The sequence below is a fragment of the Nansenia antarctica genome, assembly GCF_963989245.1.
Source record: "Nansenia antarctica genome assembly, chromosome: 9".
NCBI lineage: Eukaryota > Metazoa > Chordata > Actinopteri > Argentiniformes > Microstomatidae > Nansenia > Nansenia antarctica.
Genome location: NC_137679.1, coordinates 43,361,461 through 43,385,167, shown reverse-complemented (window position 1 = coordinate 43,385,167; position 23,707 = coordinate 43,361,461). Strand labels below are relative to the sequence as shown.

Here is a 23,707-nt window from a genome sequence, read left to right as displayed (position 1 = left end):
CTCTGACCACCTGACCATACACAGACGTAGACACGCTTATTTTGATGGAACAAGTGTTATTTCCTTTATTTTTTATGTAAAAATAATTTGTTAAATTGTTTATAAAATAAAGTATTTTATACTTGTTTTCAAATGCATGCCGTATTAAACTGAATGACTGACAACTGACCTGTTCTTGAGATGACGAGAGTTGCTAGGCTACAGATATGATTTTCTCATACTTAGCTCCTATAAAACTGTACTGTATGGTTTCACTGGTCAAACATCAGGCTATAAAACTGTACTGTATGGTTTCACTGGTCAAACATCAGGCTATAAAACTGTACTGTATGGTTTCACTGGTCAAACATCAGGTTATAAAACTGTACTGTATGCAGGGTTCCCGCGCTGGTCTTAAAAAGCCGTAAAGTCTAAAATCCAGCAATCCGATTTAAAAGGCCTAAAAAGGGCTTAAATGCAAATGTCTAATTAGGTCTAAAGAATGAGGTGCTAGGTATTAAAAACGGGATTAGCTTGTCCTGCAAGGAAGCTTTTGTGCACTTTGTTCTCTTCACGTTGAAGTGACTTTCTACAGTTAACTGTTAATGTTAATAAATTAATTTTTGAGTAATTATGGGACTTATTTATTTATATTAATTATCCTTCAGACTTTTTTGTCTGTATGGCAGTGAAATCCCTAATTTCATCACCTCCAGGATAACAAAAAGTTATGATACAGTGGCGCGGATAGGTCTACAATTATATTCAAAGAGGTCTAAAAAAGGTCTAAAAGGTATTCAACTTGACTTGTTGAAACTTGTAGGAATCCTGTGTATGGTTTCACTGGCCAAACATCAGGCTATAGAGTTAATTCATTCACTCTTCCACCAAAGCAGAAGAAACATTTTGCCCACTTGTACCTCATCTCATGATGATCTGTTATGGCGTTAAACCATCTACAATGATTCCTAACTGGTCAGCAATTCTTATTCTGATTCTGATTCAATAGTAAATTCCAGACAAATTAAAATTACTTTAGTGTTGTAGGACATAAATCACTCGACTAGCATCAGCCTCTGCCTTTGTTTAGCCAACAAAAGCTTAGTGCAGTATAGTAAAAAATAATATTATTGCAACAGGAAATAACTGTCTTCTATATTAAACATGTATATTTAAGGTTTGACCCTTCGTGACGTTAGAATTATAAAGTTATATCTCAATTTTTGTCAAAATTGAGTTTTTTTTACATAGTCTGATCCATTAGGTGTTTATTAATGCCTGTGTGGTGTTATTTTTAAAATGTTTATTTTTTTTTGTTAGTAATTCATAAAATACAAAGGTTCCATCTCACAAAACATAATGGAATGTAAAAACGTTAACGCTCAATATCTCTGAACTGCCCTAAACGGAGATAGAACCTTATAATTCTAAACTCACGCCTTGTCCAGACACTCTGGATCTCCTGCCTTGGCTAGTCTGCTGCACTGCAGCTCATCCAGAACGCAGCCGCCCGTCTGGTGCTCAACCTCCCCAGACTCTCCCATGTCACCCTCCTCCTCCTCCTCCTCCTCCTCCTCCTCCTTCTCCTCCTCCTCCTCCTCCTCCTCCCCCTCCCCCTCCTCCTCCTCCTCCTCCTCCTCTCTCCTCCTCCTCCTCCTCCTCTTCCTCCTCCCCCTCCTCCTCCTCCTCCTCCTCCTCCTCCTCCTCCTCCTCTCTCCTCCTCCTCCTCCTCCTCCTCCTCCTCCTCTCTCCTCCTCCTCCTCCTCTTCCTCCTCCCCCTCCTCCTCCTCCTCCTCCTCCCCCTCCTCCTCCTCCTCCTCCTCCTCCTCTCTCCTCCTCCTCCTCCTCCTCCTCTTCCTCCTCCCCCTCCTCCTCCTCCTCCTCCTCCTCCTCCCCCTCCTCCTCCTCCTCCTCCTCCTCCTCCTCCCCCTCCCCCTCCTCCTCCTCCTCCTCCTCCTCCCCCTCCTCCTCCTCCTCTTCCTCCTCCCCCTCCTCCTCCTCCCCCTCCTCCTCCTCCTCCTCCTCCCCCTCCTCCTCCTCCTCCTCCCCCTCCTCCTCCCCCTCCTCCTCCTCCTCCACCTCCTCCTCCTCCCCCTCCTCCTCCTCCCCCTCCTCCTCCTCCCCCTCCTCCTCCTCCTCCTCCCCCTCCTCCTCCTCCCCCTCCTCCTCCTCCTCCCCCTCCTCCTCCCCCTCCTCCTCCTCCCCCTCCTCCCCCTCCTCCTCCTCCTCCTCCTCCTCTTCCTCCTCCTCCTCCTCCTCCCCCTCCCCCTCCCCCTCCTCCTCCTCCTCATCCTTCACTGGCTTCCTGGTAGCCACTTCCTGTGGCATCAGCTTCCTGCTTCGTCTGTGTCCCTTGTGGAACTCCGCCCACCTACTTCCTGTCAATGTACGTTTATGTAAATGAGGATTTCTTCAAAATAAGAGAACCCAAATTAGACTTTATTTAGCATTTTAACATGGTAAATAGGGGTCAAGGAACCACAAAATATATGCTTTAATTAAATATGCTAGTCATCATCTCAACAAATATATATCAATCACACCCTCCCAACATTTAAACAGGCCCTCAAAACCCACCTCTTCAAGCTTGCCTTCACTAGTTAACCCTCTCCCCTTCCCCTTCCCATGTGTCCCCAGCACTACCTTAATTAGACCCCTATACTTTCTTTTATTTATTTTTTGTTTCTTTTTATTATTACTACTCAATCTTTTCAGTTTGTAAAGCGTCTTTGAGTGTCTAGAAAAGCGCCATATAAGTCTAATGTATTATTACTATTATTATTATTATTATTATTATTATTATTATTATCATATTTGGTATAGTATTCCCCCAGAAGGGTTTGTAATTGTTCTTATATCCTTATATAAATATAATTACTATTATGAAATGGAATTAAATGAAATGAGAGTAAAACTCTTACGCTTCGGTTCCTGACATTGCAGCACAAGACGATAAGGCCACAGGCATAATTCAAGATAAAAAAGTGACAATACTTTCAAGTTTCAAGTTTATTGTTATTACATCACATTACAAGTGTAACAGAGTAAAATTCTTAGGCTTCGGTTCCTGACATTGCAGCACAATACATAGGGCATAATACTTCAAGCGTAATTCAAGATAAAAAAGTGTTAGTAGTACAAGACAGAAGTGTAAAAAAAGAAAGAAATAGGCATAGTACAAGATAAAGGTGATAATAGTACAGGTAAGACAGGATACACTAGTGGTGCCACTAGTGATCAGAGATAGTTCAAGTAGTAAAGTGGCTGTGAGATTAAGGTTACTGTAACAGCAGGGTTCGACAGTAACGCCGTTTTACTTGCCCGGAGCAAGTAAAACGGCGTTACTGACGAACCCTGCTGTAGTCAGTATACATGAGATGAGCTAGAGGATGGTAGTCAGTAGGCTACAGTGGGCTTGTTCATGAGCCTGATGGCCTGGGGGAAGTAGCTGTTGGTTAGCCTCTGAGTTTTGGCCCTGAGACTCTGGAAGAGGCCTCGCCTCTGGGTGGATCTCTGATGATCCTCCGGGCTTTGCTGACACACCGTTGGTCGTATATATCCTGGATGGAGGGAAGCTCACATCCAGCGATGCGCTCGGCTGTCCGCACCACCCTCTGTAATAGTACAGGACACACGTGACACATAAGACAGGATATAGGATATATTAGCAGTATCCAGACAATTTGCAGAGAATAAGTGATAATAATAATAGTAGTAATAATAATAATAATAATGATAATAATAATAACAATAATAATAATAATAAATATAGACAATAATAGAAAACCTAAACCAAGAAAATCTAGAATGTTGGCCAGGCTCTAATTCTAACTGTACATATTGTCATTCTATGCTGCAACAGATAATAATGACAGCACCCTCTACCCAGCAACATGCAACACACACACACACACACACACACACACACACACACACACACACCTCTACCCAGCAGATGTTTACAACTCACACCTCACATTCACACTATGCTTTCACTCATCTTCCCCCAAAATCACACACACAAAACACACACACATGCACACACACAGGTAAGAGACCACACACACACACACACACACACACACAGGTAAGAGACCACCCCCCCCCCCCCCCCCACACACACACACACACACACACACACACACACACACACTCACACACAGGTAAGAGACCGCCCCCACACACACACACACACACACACACACACAGGTAAGAGACCACACACACACACACACACACACACACACACAGGTAAGAGACCACCCACCCCCCCCCCCACACACACACACACACACACACACACACACACACACACACACACACACACTCACACACAGGTAAGAGACCACACACACACACACACACATACACACACACACTCACACACAGGTAAGAGACCGCCCCCACACACACACACACACACACACACACAGGTAAGAGACCACACACACACACACACACACACACACACACACACAGGTAAGAGACCACACACACACACACACACTTACTAACTGAAACCCCCATCCCCTCCATCACTGCGGGCAGACGAACGACAGGAAGAGGTCGACCTCGTTCTGCACCACCACGGCCGACGGGTGGATGTTATCGGGCGAGTAGTGGCAGGAGGTCATCTGCCAGACGTCGATCAGCACCACGGGCAGCTCCCGGAACATCACCCTGAGGGCCTTGTCCAGCTGCCAGGACAGCCAGTCGCTGCCGTACACGGTCTTGTTGCCCGTGTTGGCCGACTTGACCACCACCAGCGTGCTGGGCGAGCGCCTCAGCAGGGCAGCCACCTCCCTCCGGATCACCGCCAGCCGCCGGGCGTACAGAGCCAGCGGGTAGGTGGTGAAGTGGGCCCAGATGGTGAAGACGAAGACGGTGTGCTGGCCCCCCGCCAGGCCCGCCAGCTCCCGGGCGATGTAGTGCAGGTCGGCCCAGGGGGTCTTGGAGGTGCGCAGGGGCGGCCCATGGGCCCGCCAGATGACCCGGGTGTTGGACTGGGTGTCCACGGCCTCCAGGGGGCCGGACTTGGCCGAGGTGTGGAGGTCCAGGGGTTTCAGCGCTGATAGAAGAGAGAGAGAAGATCGTAATAAGTTCAACAACTCATCGTGACGTTAGAATTATAAGGTTCTATCTCCATTTTTGTCAAAAGTTAGTTTTTTTACATAATCTCATCCATTAATGCCTGTGTCGTGTTATTTTAAAAAATGTTTACATTTTTTTGTTAGTAATTAATAAAATACAAAGGTTCCATCTCACAAAACATAATGGAATGTAAAATCTTTGACGCTCAATATCTCTGAACTACCCTAAACGGAGATAGAACCCTTATAATTCTAAGCTCACGTCATGTCGATTAATTTGGCGGATATAGAGATTTGGTAGGAGTGCTAAGGAATGCAATAAAGAAGGGTGTTAAGTAGAAGAGCTGTACACATTTTTGTATCTGTATTAGCCATATACTATAACTATGCTAAATTATTGCCCAGCCAAATAAGCATTAAGACTAGCCTACAACTTTCCTAAGACAAATAAATGACTTCATAATGTGCAACATGTTGGTATCTGATGTAATGTTCTGACTTTTCTTTCGAAAAATGTGAATACATTTCATCGTTGTTGGAAAATCGACGACACATCGCTAGTCAACTAACACAGCTTGTTTTGTGAGCCTGCTAACAATGTAAAGTAATGTTATCGTTAACTAGGTAGCAGTGGGGATTACTCACCCAATCCATTGCGGTATTTTGGCTCGACTAGTGAGTTTGTGTTGTGATTCTTGTTGATTCTCAACAACGTAGAAACGTAATTCTGTGTTTCAAAAGAAAAGTCTGAACATTTTCATTGGTTGCCGACATGCGGACCAAATGATCAGACTGTGTCACATATACTTTAATTATGCTAAATTATTGCCCAGCCAAATAAGCATTAAGACTAGCCTACCACTTTCTAAGACAAATAAATGACTTCATAATGTGCAACATATGTTAACTGTAGGTGAACAGATCTGCAGGCTAGACTCTGTTCTAGACTCTGTTCTGACGCCACTTTGCCTTGCCTGCTTGTAGAACAAACCGCCGTTCCAAATCCTCCGTCCCTTCTGCGGTCAGACTGTTATACTCGGATAGGCGTATTCATTGATTGTTGAATTGCACTGTATTATTTCAAGGTATCCACGATACCCAATGATCTTCCTAGCTCCTGGTGCACTTGTTGTTGTTGTTGTTGTTGGTTGTATGTGGTGAGACGTCTTTATGTTTTTCTGTGGACATGCTGCTCGAAATGAATTGCCCCTTAGTGGGACTAATAAAGTTGTTTGAATCAAATCGAATTGAATAGTATCGTACTCGGCACAGCTTTCTTCAGCAGGTCGAACCACTGGCGCAGGGTGGAGTCTCCCATCATCAGGACCTGCTTGTCCTTGAGGCAGCCGGACATCAGGGCGGCCGAGCGGAACGGGCGCGCGTCGCACACCCGCGACGTCCAGCGGTCCCGGAAGTAGAACCCTGCCGGCACCGGGGTCTCCAACCCAGGCTGGCATCTGGTATGAGACCCTGCGAAGACAGGGTGATCCTGTTAACTCTCAGAACCATCTTTCTGGGAAGTCTGTACTCTATGGTAGGCCTATGGTACTCTATGGTAGGCCTATGGTACTCTATGGTAGACCTATGGTACGTAGGCCTATGGTAGACCTATGGTACTCTATGGTAGACCTATGGTACTCTATGGTAATCTAGGGACAGGAGTTGTTAATTAGTTAATAGATCACTTGGGGCTAATGACTGAGACAGCTGGATGACAACAGACACACTCAGACAGTTGCTTACCAAGAGGGAGGCTGGACACGGACAACATGAACAACAGTATGTATTACTGGGAGCCGCATCTTATAGCACGTTCTGTGTGAGGCACTGTTCACATAAACAAAGACCAGCTCCCCTATTCACAAATAGTCACAGAGTAAGAATTACCATCTGGGATATAATAATAATGACTTTTATTTGTATAGCACTTTTCCTGCAAACGTTGCAGCTCAAAGTGCTTTACTCATTATATAAATCATAATTTAGTGATTTAAAGGCAATATTAAAAAGATGGGTTTTTAGTCTTGACTTGAACATAATTTGCTGAGGTTGCATCCCTAATGTAAACTGGCTGCATTCCACAATCTGGGTGCATAACATGAGAATGCAGCCTCACCAAATCTCTTCTTTTGCACATGTGGTACACAGAGAAAGCCAGCATCAGAAGACCCGAGAGCTCTATTGTATTGGGCGGATGTGCTAACAAAAGGTCTTTCAGATATTCTGGTGCTATGCCAGTGAGAGCTTTATAAACAAGCAGACGGATCTTGAAATCTATTCTGAACTTAACAGGAAGCCAGTGTAGAGTCTCTAAAATAGGAGTTATATGAGCTCTTCTGCTTGTTTTGGTTAAAACTCTCGCTGCTGCATTTTGGACTAATTGCAGCGGGCCAATAGCTTTCTTCGGAAGACCAGAAAGGAGACCGTTACAATAGTCCAAACAGGTAATAACAAAAGCATGCATTAACACTTCTGCATCAGCTTGCCGGAGAAAATGTATAACTTTTGAAATATTCCGTAGGTGATAAAAAGCATTTCTAGTGATATGTGATATATTATGTCTGTGTAATCTTATTCATTATGATATAAAAGGCAAAACTGATCTTACTTCTTTGGCTTTGGTTGAAGGCTGCTCAGAGAGAAGGAGTAACAGGTGTTAGGGACTTACGGGTCAGAGAGAAGGAGTAACAGGTGTTAGGGACTTACGGGTTGCAGTGAGCTGTGGCTGGACATGGACGACTGAATCATCACCTGGTATTATAACGTTGGTGGAACTGCAGAGAAAAGCTGCTATGTTAGAATCATCTGAAATACCGACAAGTAACAAGAGGTGCTCTAGACGTCCCCTTTGCAATGCTCTGAAATTACAACTTCTGAAAACAAAAAACAAAAAAAACAATCGATCGACTAATCAAATACATTATCCTAACTCATGTTACATTCAAAACAGTTCAGAACTAAAACATTGTAACAAAAAAGGTGGTCAGGTTTTTTGGGGTAAAATGTGACACGTTCTAGTCTTTTGGTCCGCATGTCGGCAACCAATCCCCAAACTAAGGTGTTACCTTGGGGCCTCAAAATTCATTCATGACATGTAATGACCAGTCACATGTTCAATGTGTTATACACACAAGAGCCTACACACATACACACACACACACACACACACCCTAAACACTGTATACAGTCTCATGTTGCAGTGGGGACGTAGCCTACCTTTTAAGAAGCGCCGCTTCCAGCTTGGAGAGTTTAGCCTGGTAGCCCCCCATGCTGTGGTAGATCAGCGCCTGGCAGGGCAGGGAAGATGGCCGCTGGCAGAACCAGTGTTCCCCGGAGACGGGCTCCTTGTACTCGCAGCAGCACTGCTGCGCCCCGCGCCCCGACCCCACCAGCCGGGAGCTCCTCTGAGCGTTGCACCTCACCACCTCCTCCTTGCCGCCCTGCTTGAAGTAGCCGTTGAAGTAGACCTTGTCGGGGTCCTGCTCTCGCTGCCGACCCAGAACCTGGACCGCCTCGGCGGAGTGGACCAGGCGCACGGACACCCGGGCCTCCCCGGGCCAGAGCAGCGCCAGGCGGGCCGTGTAGCTGCCGTTGCAGTGGTCGGTCACGGCTCCGTACGTACTGGCTTTCAGCTTTGTGTTGTACAGCTTGGCCTGGAAGAAGTCCCCTCCGTAGGTTTTGTCCCTGCCCCTCGCGTCTCTAGCCACCACTGTCACGTCGACATAATCGCCGACCGTGTGGTTTGAGTCGGCGTTGACGAGAGAAATGGCGGTCAGGATAGGGTCTGTCGCCGCCAGCGTGGAGGAGAGGGGTTCTGGGGGGAACGGCCAGTGTAGTTCCCTGTCCAACGCCTCCCAGTCCTCCGTGCTGATTAACGAGTCGTTGGTCGGTTTGAAAGTGCTGGTGATGGTGTTGTTACAGGTGTACTTCAGTTTGTACCGTGGAAACTGAGGAGGTAAGAAGTTCACTGAGGTCTGTTGGTGTTGAAACACCTACAGCGGGACATAAGATGGTACAGGGAACAGTAAAGATCAGATTAGAAATCATTTCACTAATTTAATTAATGATCCCCTTTTGCAAAATGTCAGCTTTGAGAAGATTAAATGTAAGAGGGAAACATGACTTGAATTTGTTGTTAGAACTTACTGATAAAACATAAATGCTGATCAACAGAATGATAGCAAATATCAGTAGCTGTAGTCCTTCCATTCTCTTTATCTGTTGGTAGATTAATTCAGGCGTGAGAACATATCAAAGTTAACAAAAGTCCTGGCGGATTGGGGCCAGGACAATAATCTCTCAGAAGAAAAGACGTCATCATTAACTGTGGACTTCAGGAATTAGCAGTGTAACAGAGTTAGAAATATATGGATATGTATGAATATATACAGTATATGCAGTACTCAAGTTGTAAAAGAAAATCAGTGGGGATGGTGGATTTTATCATATGAGGACAATTTTAGCATCCCCACAGCGTCAGTGACTTCAGTGTCAGTGACTTGGTGAAAATGTCATTGCATGTGTGCGTGCCCCCCCCCCCCCCCCCCCTCGGCCACAGTATTTTACTCAATATGCGTAAAACTAAATGTTGAATTAGCAGTAATACCACGTTCATTGATAAAATGACATAAGGGATGGAAAGGGGGGATGGCAGTTTTAGAAGGGGGATGAATTTGACCGTTTTTATTCATCCCCCCTCATCCCCCCTCAACTTGAGTGCTGAGTATATGTATGAGTTTCGCTGTGTATGAGCAGCCCTAGCCAGTATTAGTTGTTGTGGAGCCCCTTTCTTTGGAGTTGTGGTGTTCTGCAGGTCTGCATGTGTTTTGTCCTTGTGGTGTTGCCGTACCCAGTAGTAGCGGTAGACTTGATTGCAACTATTTGAAGACGTCTAAAAGAATTGCAGACACCAGGAAGACAAGTTATGTTTTGTAGGGCCTATGTCTTCCACCCAGAATCACACTGCTGAGGAGAGAATAAAGTGATTAGAAGAAGTTGTTGCCTAGTGTCCATCCTTCAAATGGTTGACTATCGTTATAGCAGGGTGGGGGTGCAGAATTAAGTCATAGACTCCACGGTGGCAGCATTGGCTGAATCCGCGATGATTTGATACAGTTTGCACCTCACGGCCACACGACTCCGCCGATTTCGACAGCTGACACAGCGAACTTATGAAAACTCTGCCAGGGAAGTTCAGTTTCCGTATCATTTTTGGAGTCGTGTGGTCGTCGCCGATACGGGAGCGTTTGTTGAAAACTATGACGCAGAGTCACGGGATAAAAGCGTCTACTAAGGCCTGGACTACACGTATATGGATATTTTTCTAAACGCACATTTTTTTGTACAATTGGGCCTCTCAACCATGAACAAAGCGTTTTCACTCACATAAACAGAGATTTCTCTAAACGGATAAAAAAGTTAAGAAATAAAAACATATCCATATACGTGTAGTCCAGGCCTAAATATCAAAAATGTAAATGTACTTATCAATACGATAACCTATGTACGGTGTAAGGCCAGAGATTCTTTGCGCGACGGTGTGAAAGCGCTTGTGTGGCTAGAGATCAGACCGGCTCCGAAATTGAGAGTGCCCTGTCCAGTTGCACCTCGACTATACGGCCCTGGGGTCAGAATAGCCCATCACTGGCCCTGCAGAGGGGTCAGAACAGCCCAGTCCATCACTGGTCCAGCCACAGGACATCTACTCGCATCTTTCGTTACATTGAACACCATATATATCCCTTGTAATGACAAATAAACTGTGAATTGAAAAAAAGTACAGTATTATAGACTAGATGGTTGGTGAGAGTCAATGAACTGTCCAGTCCAGACTGAATGCAGGTCAGAACTGAAGTATGCTGCATTGGTTAGTGTAGTTATGATTTTTGCAAACAAACAAATAAATGTTAGTGAGCAAAATGTTAGTGAGAAAAATCAGCTTAAGAAGCTTCTTCAGAAACGGGCCTACAGTAATGGAGAAAACCCATTTACATGTTTGGCATTTAGCAGACGCCTTATTCCAAAGCGACTTACAATCAATACATTTGACTAAGCAAGTGAATCATCAATCCACCAGTCGTATCAGGAAGAGTAATCTAGCTCAGGTCCGGGGCCATTGGCAGTCTCAGACAGTGATAGAAGCAATTATTTATTTATTTTTTAACAGAGAGACAGTACAAGGAGGCAGTAGAAGTCAGACACAGTAGAAGACACAGTAAAAGGGGTTAGTGGATGTCTCAGGAGACACAGTTCTGGGGGGTAGTGGATGTCTCAGGAGGAGCAGTTAAGGTGTAGCCTGAAGAGATGGGTCTTCAGTCTCCGACGGAAGATGGGTAGTGACTCTGCATTTTCAACAAATGGTTTAAGGCCCTTGAATGACCACTCTTAAGTTACTTATTCATTCATTATTTACTATAGGGCAAATCCAAGATCCATCAGAAAGCTTACGTGGTGTGTGGTAGCCTGTTAGCTTAACCTCACCCCCATTTGCAGAGAGAGAGAGAGAGAGAGAGAGAGAGAGAGAGAGAGAGAGAGAGAGAGAGAGAGAGAGAGAGAGAAGAAGAAGAAGAAGAAGAAGAAGCTTATTTTTTTCAATTCAAAGTTGTTTGTCATTACCAGCGATATGTGGTATCCACACTACCCCACTAATCCAGGGGTAGTGTGGATTTAGTGTGGATTCTTTCTACAGAGGGTTAGGGTTGTGCTGTTTGGACTTGTTGTCCAGACGTGTTAATGGAACTTATGTGGGAGTGTGATGATCTAGCAGAATAATACATGGACTGCTCATGTACATAAAAACACGCATACAAACGTTTAAAAGACACACATGCACACACCATACATTATGAATAGGCTACCTATTTTTGTATTTATTTATTTAAGCTGATTTTTCTCACCTTTTGAAGTCTATTTATGTACCTATTTATGTATGGATTTATAATACTTATGGATACCTGATTACCTGAACACTACCTACTTGAACTCTGTACTGCTCCATATCTGTACCATATTGCACACCGTACCATAGTGTATTACATCTCACTGCAACATGCATGTCTTGCACAACCTGACTACTTGAACTTAACGTAAAGTTGATACATTAATAACGTTCATATGCTGATTTGCATTCTGCTGCTATTAATTATTCTATTATTGATTGATGATTTGGTGTTTTTATATCCTGCCTATTTTATTATTGTTTTTGCATTCTGCTGCAATGCCGATGTCTAATGAACCTCAACCCAAGAATGTTTTACTCTGTGGCTGCGTTCATAAAGTTCGCTCTGACAGCGCCGGAACGCACACTGGGTTCGACGTCATAAAGGGACCGAGTAATTTGATTGGACAAGAGGCATTCCATGAGTGCTGATCAAATGTACAGAGCGAGTTTTCGAACGCACCCTCTGTAGGCTATCCGTACATTGATGTATTAAAAAGCAATGCTGATTCTGATTCTGAATACCTTGTTAGATAGACTTACAAGATAAACATATTTCTTCAACAATCACATTTTAAAATCACATCAAAAGTAATTCAGCTTGGTTGAAGATAAACCGACAGTCAGTCAATTAGCTAATGAAACAGATGCGCATCTGCTGGATTCAATTAGTAAATGTCTGCATGTCCATCTGATGTGTTACAGCCGAGGGACGTCCCCAACGCACGGCATCCTTCCCAGAAAACTATAAGAAACGTAAACGAAGGCGTATTTGACCATTAAATATGATATAGCAGGTTTACATTTAGGGTTAGGGTTGTTGTTGGGAAGCTAAGCCTCATCTGTCCAGCCCGGAGGAGAGAGGAGGAGAGAGGAGGAGGGGAGAGAGAGGGAGGAGGAGACTGTCCTGGACCGAAATAAAAATGACCTCGCAAAGCCTAACAATGTAATAATAACGTCATTGGTTCACTCACTCTGGTGGTCCCGGGGGTGGTGGTCTTCTCTGTCGGGCATGAAGCAGCTCAGTGTGCCTTCCAACACACACATAAATGCATGTTGGACCACCCGAGGGGGGCTACACTAGTGATGGGGATTCCGCCTCTTCTCAGTGGGCTAGGTCCATTGGCTCAGCTCGGCCATAAGAGTCGATTCTTTCGGCTCCTAAACGGCTCTTCTCAGTGGGATAGGTCCAATGGCTCAGCTCGGCAATAAGAGTCGGCTCTTTCGGCTCCTAAACGGCTCTTCAGCCAAATTCAGCAATGTTTTGATCTTTGTTTTGTGCAGGATCTTTTCTTTGGTTTGTGATGTGCACATATATCACTTAAATGATTAAATATAATTCTCTAAACCTTATAATTCCCTGAATAGCATACTTTTACATTATGTTTTGATATATATATTTAAAAAACGTAAATAATGTAAAAACATCAAATGACACGTGTATTATAAATTCCTTTAGCATGTATTGCAAGAAATAAATATGAAAGATTCTTCATCTGCAATTCATTGAATTCATTCGGTCATATTCATTGATGGTTAAAACGTGGGATATAGTTGTAGGCCTATAACAAAAATAACACACTAGGCCCATGAAAGAATAGGCTATGCTTAATACATAATTACACAACTGTACACAGACACATATATTTAAATTTCATTTGTATAATATAATATAACGCATGAATTTGTTCGTTGTCATTCATTTCTTTTTCCGCTATTTAAGGCTGCATTCGTAAATTCGCTCTAAGAGCGCCCGAGCGCACACTGGGTCCAACGTCACAAAGCGACTAAGTAATTTGATTGGACAAGAGGCATTCCCCGAGTGTTGATCAGATTTCCAGAGCGTATTTACGAACACAGGCTAACTATGCGCTCCGAGAGGGCGGGGGGGAGGGGGCGACCGGCGCAACATACAAAAGGCTCACCATGCTTAGCTCTTAATGTTATTACCAAAGTGAGACGTTCCTGGGTCGTATTTAACAAATACGTTATATGATAATCATATTATTCTGTCTTGTATTAATATAAAAAAGAAAAAAAAGAAAAAAATTCGTCTCTCTCATCGAGAGCCGGCTCCCATGGTTCACTTAAAGGAGCCGGCTCATAGAGCCCAGTCGTTCACAACCACCGCGTCACTCGGACTTTCTTGTCTGCCGTTGGTCCAATTACCACGCCCCCCCCCGGCCCCCCCGCCCCCCCCCCAGTCAATATAGCTAGACTGTTCGCCTCCACTGTGTCCCAAATGGAGACAGATGGTAGTTGAGAGGCGAGCAATTACAATTTACCGAAATGAATAAATACCAAGCCTGAACATGTCGGCATTGACATATGTAGGCCTATTCATTTATCCAAAATGATACAGGAATTGAAATATAAATATACAGAATGTACATAAATATTAAAACAGGCATAGCCTACTGTAGCCGTTTGGTTTAATTGTCTATGTTTGTTTCATATGGCCTCCCATTTGAAAAATAAACACATTTAGAGGAAATAGAGTAAACCACAATAAATCATTTTGTTGTTTTTATTTGTGAAGGACACACAGCAGAAATTACATCACATATAGTACATCTATAGTACAACAGCTATAGTACTTCAGCTATTAGATTAGATTAGGTTAAACTTTATTGTCATTTCAGAGTAGTGACAATAATAGAGTACTAGACAACGAAATGCAGTTTAGCACCTAACCATGAAGTGCAAATAGTGATATAAGAACATGATATAAAAGTATAAATACATATACATACTATTGGCCATGTAGTTTATGGTATAGGTATGGGAATCACAACTCTGTTACAGTCAGAGTTGGATGTTAACAACTCAAAATGTAATAAACTGACTTAAGCACCCTAAGGGAGAAGATAAGCACAGAATGAGTCAAAGAAATGAATAAAAATCCTTCAGCCTTTGAGTCAATCAATCAATCAATCAAATAGGTTTTTACAAAAACAGTTTTGTCTCAAAGTATTTAACAATAGAAACAATAGAAACAACCTTGAGACTGTACACCCCCCCAAAAAACTGAGAGGGAAAACCTCCCTGGTGGGAAGAAACCTTGAGAGGAACCAGGCTCAGAGAGAGACCCATCCCTTTCTGGGTGGTGACTCAGCCACTGATCCAACTTCAGATATCCGCTCAGAACCAAACCCAGTATCTGCTCTGCTGCCTCCACTCACTGTAACACAACAACAACAACAACAACAGATCAGATTCTGGGAAAGAATCTGAATCTGATCTGATATGACCCCCGATTCCTGGGGGTGCACATACAGGATGACCTGTCCTGGAAGAACAACACAGCAGCCACCATCAAGAAGGCACAACAGCGGCTCTACTTCCTGAGAGTCCTCAGGAAGGAACACAACAAGCAGGAGATAATGGTGGCCTACTACCGCGGCGCAGTGGAGAGCATCCTCACCTACGGCATCTGCAACTGGTTCTCCAGCTGCACAACCGCGGAGAGAAATGCGCTACAGAGAGTCGTGAGAACAGCCCAGAAGATCACTGGCGCCCCCCTCCCCTCTCTGGAAGAGCTGTACAACACACGCTGTCTCAGGAAGGCCTCCAAGATCTCCAGAGACCCAACCCACCCTGGGTACGAACACTTTGCCCGGCTGCCCTCGAAAAGGCGGTACAGGACCATGGCCGCAAGGACAAACAGACTGAAGCACAGCTTCTACCCCAGGGCCATCCAGGCCCTGAACACAGCAAAGACCTAGGTTCTGGGCCCTGGACAGTCTGGACGGATTGATGGCAGCTGCTGGACTGAAAAAATCAGGTGTAGTGCTGAGGCACAAATATGTACATTTCAAGCCTGCAAACTGCGACACTTTAAATGAATGTGCAATAACACTATGTGCAATATGACAACCCTAGTCGTCTATCTGTACAGTATAGTATAGTGGATAGTGTACATAGCCTTTATTTATGTAAACCAGCTCCTTCCCTTCTTGTGTTTTTTTAGTTTTTCTTTTCTTTCCTAGCACCAGGGGAGCCACCCCTCCTAAATTTCGTTGTTTGGTACCTGTACTATAGCAATGACAATAAAGACCATTCATTCATTCATTCATTCATTGCTGGCACACTGGAAGCACTACAGTACATCAGGTATGTATGTATGTATGTATGTATGTATGTGATGTCATCTGAGACATCAATCAAATTGATATTACTAGTTGTACAATTACTATTGTCCTTGCTGTTGATGACATTATTCTTCCATACTCACAGCTTGGATTAATAATACCAATGCTCCCAGCAGTTCTAGGTGCCACTGGTCCATTCTCAGAGCCAGACTCTGCTCTGCTGCCTCCACTCACTGAACAACAACAACAACAACAACAACAACAACAGATCAGATTCTGGGAAAGCTTTGCTGGCACACTGGAAACACTCCAGTACATCAGGTATGTGATGTATGTATGTATGTATGTATGTATGTACGTATGTATGTATGTATGTACAGTATGTATGTATGTATGTATGTATGTATGTATGTATGTATGTATGTATGTGATGGAAGTTAGTCAACTGAGACAAATTGATATTACTATTATTACTATTGTTCTTGCTGTTGATGAGATTATTCTTCCATACTCACAGCTTGGATTAATAATACCAATGCTCCCAGCAGCTCTCGGTGCCACTGATCCATTCTCAGAGCCAGACTCTGCTCTGCTGCCTCCACTCACTGAACAACAACAACAACAACAACAACAACAACAACGTCAACAACAACAGCAACAACAACAACAACAACAGCAACAACAACAACAACATCAACAACAACAACAACGTCATCAACAACAACAACAACAGATCAGATTCTGGGAAAGCTTTGTTGGCACACTGGAAGCACTACAGTATCTCAGGTATGTATGAGGTAGGTAGGTAGGTATGTATGTATGTGATGGAAGCTAGATGTCAACTGAGACATCATTCAAATGTATATTAGTGTTATCACTTGTATAGACTCTGCTCTGCTGCCTCCACTCACTGAACAACAACAACAACAACAACAACAACAACAACAACAGAATGGAGGGAAGCTAGCATGATGTCAGAAAGCGTGGTCTTCCTGATATCTGCCATAGCCTGCGACTGTTTGTGGTGATTATACCATGTTATGTCTTAATGAAAGGGAGATGCCCACTGAGACAATTTAAACTAAATATTTTAACGACGACATAATGATATTTTAAGGACAGTGTATGATCTTCATTCAGGAAGGTTAGTCGGTAGAACCATACTCACTGTTCAGGTCTCTGCTGCTAGCTCCTCTAGGTACCAGTGAAAGCTTCTTCAATCCCGTGTCTAGTTCTACTGTTGGATAAAACACATCTCCACTATTCACTGCCACCATCTCATCTATCTTCTCCAGCAGCTCTGTGACCTGAGTGCCATCACCCCTGTTCTCATTGTCGAGGACATGATACCTGTTCCCACATTTCTCAATAAGCCACTGGAAGGCCTTCACTTCTGTCTCAATGTGCTGCTCAATGGTTGAGTCTACCAGACTGTCCGCATGGGTGAACAGCACTATAGTGTGACTCCAGACTCCCTCACTAAGAAGTCTCATGTGTTCCTCTACTGCTCTTCTCTTTTCCTCAGTGAATGAAACAACCACTGGTATGACCAGGAGGAGAGTGTGAGGTCCTGGAGGACACAGAGACACACTGCTTACAATCTCCTGTCTAACCAGCTCAAGAGTCTTCTCTACAGGGTAATAAGCACACCAGCCTGGAGTGTCGACCACAGTGACCTGCCTCCCTGCTACTTCTCCCTGTCTCTTCATACACTGAGGAGCTGCCTTCCCCAGGTTAAACTCCTCTCTGCCCAGGATGGTGTTTCCTGATGAACTCTTATTATATATCTGCACTGAATCCTCAATGTTGCCCCACGTCATCCATTTCTAGAATACTGTTTTAAATGTTATTTCCTACAATTCTTTTCATTTTATCAAATTCTGATTTCTATAGATATAGCAGTGCAGTCTGACATTTCCCATTTAAATTGTGTGTTTCGTATCTCTCAGGGTTGCCAGATGGGGTGGGTTCCCGCCGAATGGGCTACTTTTGATCACACTGGGACGGAAACATTTGGGCGGTTGGGCTGGATAGATAACATTTAGGTTGGGCTGGATAGATAACATTTAGGTTGGGCTGGATAGATAACATGCAGGTTGGGCTGGATAGATAGCATTTAGGTTGGGCTGGATAGATAACATGCAGGTTTTTACATGTTATTTTACAAACTTCATTGGCAACAGACATACATACAGTAATTAGCGGTTTTCTGACAATAATATAGGTTTTGGGCTGGTGGTTACTGGTTAGGCTTGAAATTGTCAATGCCATCTGGCAATTTTTAAATTAAAGCCCCGCCCCCAGGGTTGCCAGATGGGGTGGATTTCCGCCGAATGGGCTACTTTTGATCACACTGGGCCGGAAAAAAGCAGGGCGGTTGGGTAATTTGGGTTGGATAAATAGATGCGGTATCATCAAAATGTCAGTGCCTGAAAGTTACAAAATGTGTGAAGTTAAAACACACACCCTAGTAGCTACATACGATGTGCAGTTTAAAAAGAAAAAGAAAAAACGTTTTAAAAACTTTTACTTTTAATTTTATTTTACAAACATCATTGACAACAGACATACAGTTTAGGGGCAGGAGATGGGCACCTGCACAATAGTAATTTGCGGTTTTCTGACAATAATATAGGTTTTGGGCTGGTGGTTAGGCTTGAAATTGTCAATCCCATCTGGCAACCCTGATACGTTAGTTGATCATTCAGTCGCACGAGTGGCTTTTTAAATTAAAGCCCCGCCCCCAGGGTTGCCAGATGTGGCGTGTTCCCGCCGAAAGGGCTACTTTTGATCACACCGGGGAAAAAAGCATTTGCAAAAGCACGACGACGGAACAACATTCATTCTTTCAATATCAGGTTGGCGATACTCAGAAATGTTGACTCGATGGCAGTGTGTAATAATACTGTGTATAATAATTATCTGTGTAACAATAATAATATTATATTCTCTGTCTGATATTGGAAGTCTCTCGAGTTGAGAACTGAAGCTAGCTAGCATGTAGATAGCTAGCCAGTTAGCGAGCTAGCAAGGTAGTTATAGCAACCTGCTAGCTACATGAAGCCAGCTAGCTAGCTAGCAACTAGCTAATTCATATGTAACTGTGTCTAGCCTTTTATTACTTTATAATGTTGCCTTTGGTGAGCTAACATGTTTATCTAGAGTCTGCGAATAGCTACATATCTATGTCATGATGTTAACTCTTTGACTGCCAGCCATGTTCAGAGCGGAGAGCTCCATACTGCCAGACTTTTGGGGCATTTTCGCTGAACTTTTGAAGACCCACCAAATATTGACTTTTCGGACTACATAAACATTGAACATATCTACCAAGACTTTAGACTCTCTTCTTTCATCAGAAAAAGAAAGTTTGTTTCTAGCCTCTTTGAGTGTTTAGAAATCGGCCGTAGAACATAGGGTGGTTTCAGCAAAAACACCTGATTTTGACCAATAAAGCAAATGGCGTCTTTGGCAGTCAACGTTACTATTTTATAAGACGCCAAATGGCGTCTTTGGCAGTCAATTAATAGTCTTTTGTGTGGCTGTGGTGGTTTAGTTCAAGCCTTTTGACTTTTTGATATTAACTTTTATAATATACCCCCTTTGTTTTCACTCAGGAATGGAGGACTTTTACCTGGTTGGGTAAGTGAACAATATTAATAACTTTTATTAATTAAAGTGCATGTGTCCTGATGGCTGATGAGTAATTGTGTTAGTTCAAATGTATGACTACTTTATTGAACTCCGAGTCAACATGAGCAAGAGGAAATAAAATATCTGGCATCTTTTTTAGTTAGTTAGAGAAGATAATGCAGCCTGCATTTTCTGTGGCTGTCATGGCAGGCTTAATACTGAGCAGGAGAGTATGGGTGGTTGTGAGGTTACATGTATGTGTATGTGTATGTGCTGTCCACAGGCGGGAGGAGGTCAGCAGGAGGGCCGGAGGAGGTGAGGCGGAGGCAGGAGGAGGTCAGGAGGACAGTGAGCAGGCAGGACCAAGCAGCAAAGGGGTGAGTTTTGGCGCTTTTCCACTACGATGCAGACCTGGTGCCGACCTGGTGCTGACCTAGGTCTGCCCGCTTCGGTTCCCTTTTCCATTCGTCGGTCCGGGTCGCTTCAGTCCTAGGTCCCAGGTACCACATCCGAGCAGGGTCCCAGGGTCCCAGGTCCCAGGTCCCACACCGTTGATTGGTCAATGGACAATCGTCATCCCATGTCCCATCCCATATTATTTCTTCACAACCGCCATCTTGAAAATACCACATTCACTAGGAAAATGTCACTACATTTTCTGTAATAGCTTATTAATAAAGATTCGGAAAATTATGCTGACCATCGTATTATCTTAGTTTAATGTCATTTCAATGAATCATATAACTTTTATTTACAACAAGCACAACACAAAAATCGCTATTATGCACCGTGTTTGTCGGTGAATAACACCGGCTGTGGAGGTGGTAAAAAAAACACAATACTCCTTTGCTAACTTCACCATCTGTCTACGGTCATTTTGAGCCCTTAACCACCGCGCTGACACCCCGAGAAGTTATGCTTTTAACCGTAAACTCGATGAACCGGGAGTTCGCCAGCAGCCGTCCAGCCATTTTCACCATTCACTCATGAGTCAAATGCCGGTTTTAACAGGGAATTCGCTCCGCGCTGTGTCCACGGTGATAGGAGTGGATGATCGACTCCATTCAAAAACTTTTGAATTCCCTGGCTTCTCCTCTTTCCGGACACGTTTGAATTGTTATCCTAACCCCCGGTAAACCGAAGTTATTAACCCGCAAACGGCACCGTGTTTGTCTGTGAATAACACCGGCTGTGTCATGAGTCAAATTCCGGTAGATTCGCGTCTTGTCTGCGTTTCCCGATGATGATACTACAGTTCATAAAGCAGACAAGTGAAGGCAGTGGTTTTAAGGGTTCAAAAAACATGACTTTATTATGTGTACATAGCTTCCTCTCTCTCTTTCTCTTTCTCTCCCAAAAAATCACTGCTGTGTACACCCGGAAGCTTTTTGCCAGGCTGCGTGTGACGCGTAACTCCGCCTACTATCGACGACTCCTCCTACTAGTCCGGTTCGGTTTGTGTAATGGAAACAGAACAGATCAAAAGTGACCCGACCTGACCCGACCCGACCCGACCTGACCCGACCCGGGCCGGTCAATGGAAAAGCGGCTTTTGAAAGGAGGCTGCACTTAAAGACGTCTGCCATCACACCAGATATTTAGGCAGATGTAGTATTTTCAGAAACTGATGGGATACACAACAATCATACCCTACTGATCTCAACTGATTATGCTTGGACACCAGTAGAGTCATTCATACACCAGTAGAGTCATTCATACACCAGTAGAGTCATTCATACACCAGTAGAGTCATTCATACACCAGTAGAATCATTCATACACCAGTAGAATCATTCACACACCAGTAGAATCATTCACACACCAGTAGAATCATTCATACACCAGTAGAATCATTCACACACCAGTAGAATCATTCACACACCAGTAGAATCATTCATACACCAGTAGAATCATTCATACACCAGTAGAGTCATTCACACACCAGTAGAATCATTCACACACCAGTAGAATCATTCATACACCAGTAGAATCATTCATACACCAGTAGAGTCATTCACACACCAGTAGAGTCATTCATACACCAGTAGAGACTAAGATATATATATATAAGGCTGTAAATAAGTTTAATCATTTGTTTATTCTAGTATATCTTTAATGGTATGTACATTACATTGTTTTCTTTCGTTTGTTTTGTTTTTATCTTCACACTTGTTGCTTTGGCAAGTAAATGTATGTTTCCCATGCTGCCAACAAAGGCCAATAACGGGCCTCATACAGGATGGTTACACTACTAACTCCTGTGAAACCAGGTAACACTACTAACTCCTGTGAAACCAGAGGTTGCCCCAACACTGACAATGCACTAATCCTTTAAACCAACAGAAATAAGAAGTTATGTTTGAGAAATAACTCCCTAAACAGGACAAGTCCAGAGGGTGCTTTTTCTACCTTCCATATTAATGTTTTAAATAATATTTTAAATATGTTCTTCATATTTTAGACTCAAGTTGAAGTAAAGTAAACAAGTAACGCCCAAGTTCAACAACATAACATGGAGATCAGTAGACACTAATGATGGAAGCACTAGTACACTGGCGTGTGTGATGTTAGTCCACAGGAGGTTAAATGACAGACCTATTTGCACTAAATAAACAAGCTACACTGGCCGTGTGTTACTGCAGCCCCCCCCTCCCCGAGGCTAGGCTAGGCTAGGCTAGGCTACATGCTAGCCTGTCTGTAGGAGTGCCTGTCACCGCCTGCAGCAGAGGCCAGAGAACATCAGTCAGACAGGCTTCTCTCGCCCATTTTATTTATGACATAAATGATGAACCTCCTTTAATTCCTGAAAAATATAAACTAACACGGCTTGTTTTGTGAGCCTGCTAACAATGTAAAGTAGTGTTCTAGTTAACTAGGTAACAATGTAAAGTAGTGTTCTAGTTAACTAGGTAACAATGTAAAGTAGTGTTGTAGTTAACTAGGTAACAATGTAAAGTAGTGTTGTAGTTAACTAGGTAACAATGTAAAGTAGTGTTGTAGTTAACTAGGTAACAATGTAAAGTAGTGTTCTAGTTAACTAGGTAACAATGTAAAGTAGTGTTGTAGTTAACTAGGTAACAATGTAAAGTAGTGTTGTAGTTAACTAGGTAACAATGTAAAGTAGTGTTCTAGTTAACTAGGTAACAATGTAAAGTAGTGTTCTAGTTAACTAGGTAACAATGTAAAGTAGTGTTCTAGTTAACTAGGTAACAATGTAAAGTAGTGTTGTAGTACAGTATCTAAATCAACAGTATCTAAATAAACAGCATCTAAATCAACAGTATCTAAATCAACAGTATCTAAATCAACATTATTAATTATGACTCTTGCACTTTGATGTTGGTTTGCACTGTCTTGTCCTGTCTTGCACCTGTCCTACTGTAAACCGTGCTCCATTGTCCCAAACCAAATTCCTAACATGTTTACATGTCATGGCAATAAAGTCTTCTGATTCTGATTCTGATTCTGATCAGCATCTAAATCAACAGCATCTAAATCAACAGCATCTAAATCAACAGTATCTAAATCAACAGCATCTAAATCAACAGTATCTAAATCAACAGCATCTAAATCAACAGTATCTAAATCAACAGCATCTAAATCAACAGCATCTAAATCAACAGTATCTAAATCAACAGTATCTAAATCAACAGCATCTAAATCAACAGCATCTAAATCAACAGTATCTAAATCAACAGTATCTAAATCAACAGTATCTAAATCAACAGTATCTAAATCAACAGCATCTAAACCAACAGTATCTAAATCAACAGTATCTAAATCAACAGTATCTAAATCAACAGCATCTAAATCAACAGTATCTAAATCAACAGTATCTAAATCAACAGTATCTAAATCAACAGTATCTAAATCAACAGCATCTAAATCAACAGTATCTAAATCAACAGTATCTAAATCAACAGCATCTAAATCAACAGTATCTAAATCAACAGCATCTAAATCAACAGCATCTAAATC

At 43.1% G+C, this 23,707-nt stretch overlaps 1 protein-coding gene across 1 annotated transcript; it reads right to left on the bottom strand.

The window, feature by feature from the left end:
- Positions 1-4,514: 4,514 nt before the first annotated feature.
- LOC308165654 (NXPE family member 3-like) lies at positions 4,515-17,917 on the bottom strand (the record flags this gene model as incomplete). The annotated part of the gene is made up of 5 exons (XM_080539804.1): positions 4,515-5,047; positions 6,333-6,539; positions 7,776-7,843; positions 8,286-9,061; positions 17,300-17,917. 5 exons carry the CDS (start codon positions 17,915-17,917, stop codon positions 4,515-4,517), a joined length of 2,202 nt encoding a protein of 733 aa, XP_080395930.1.
- Between the last annotated feature and the right edge of the window lie 5,790 nt (positions 17,918-23,707).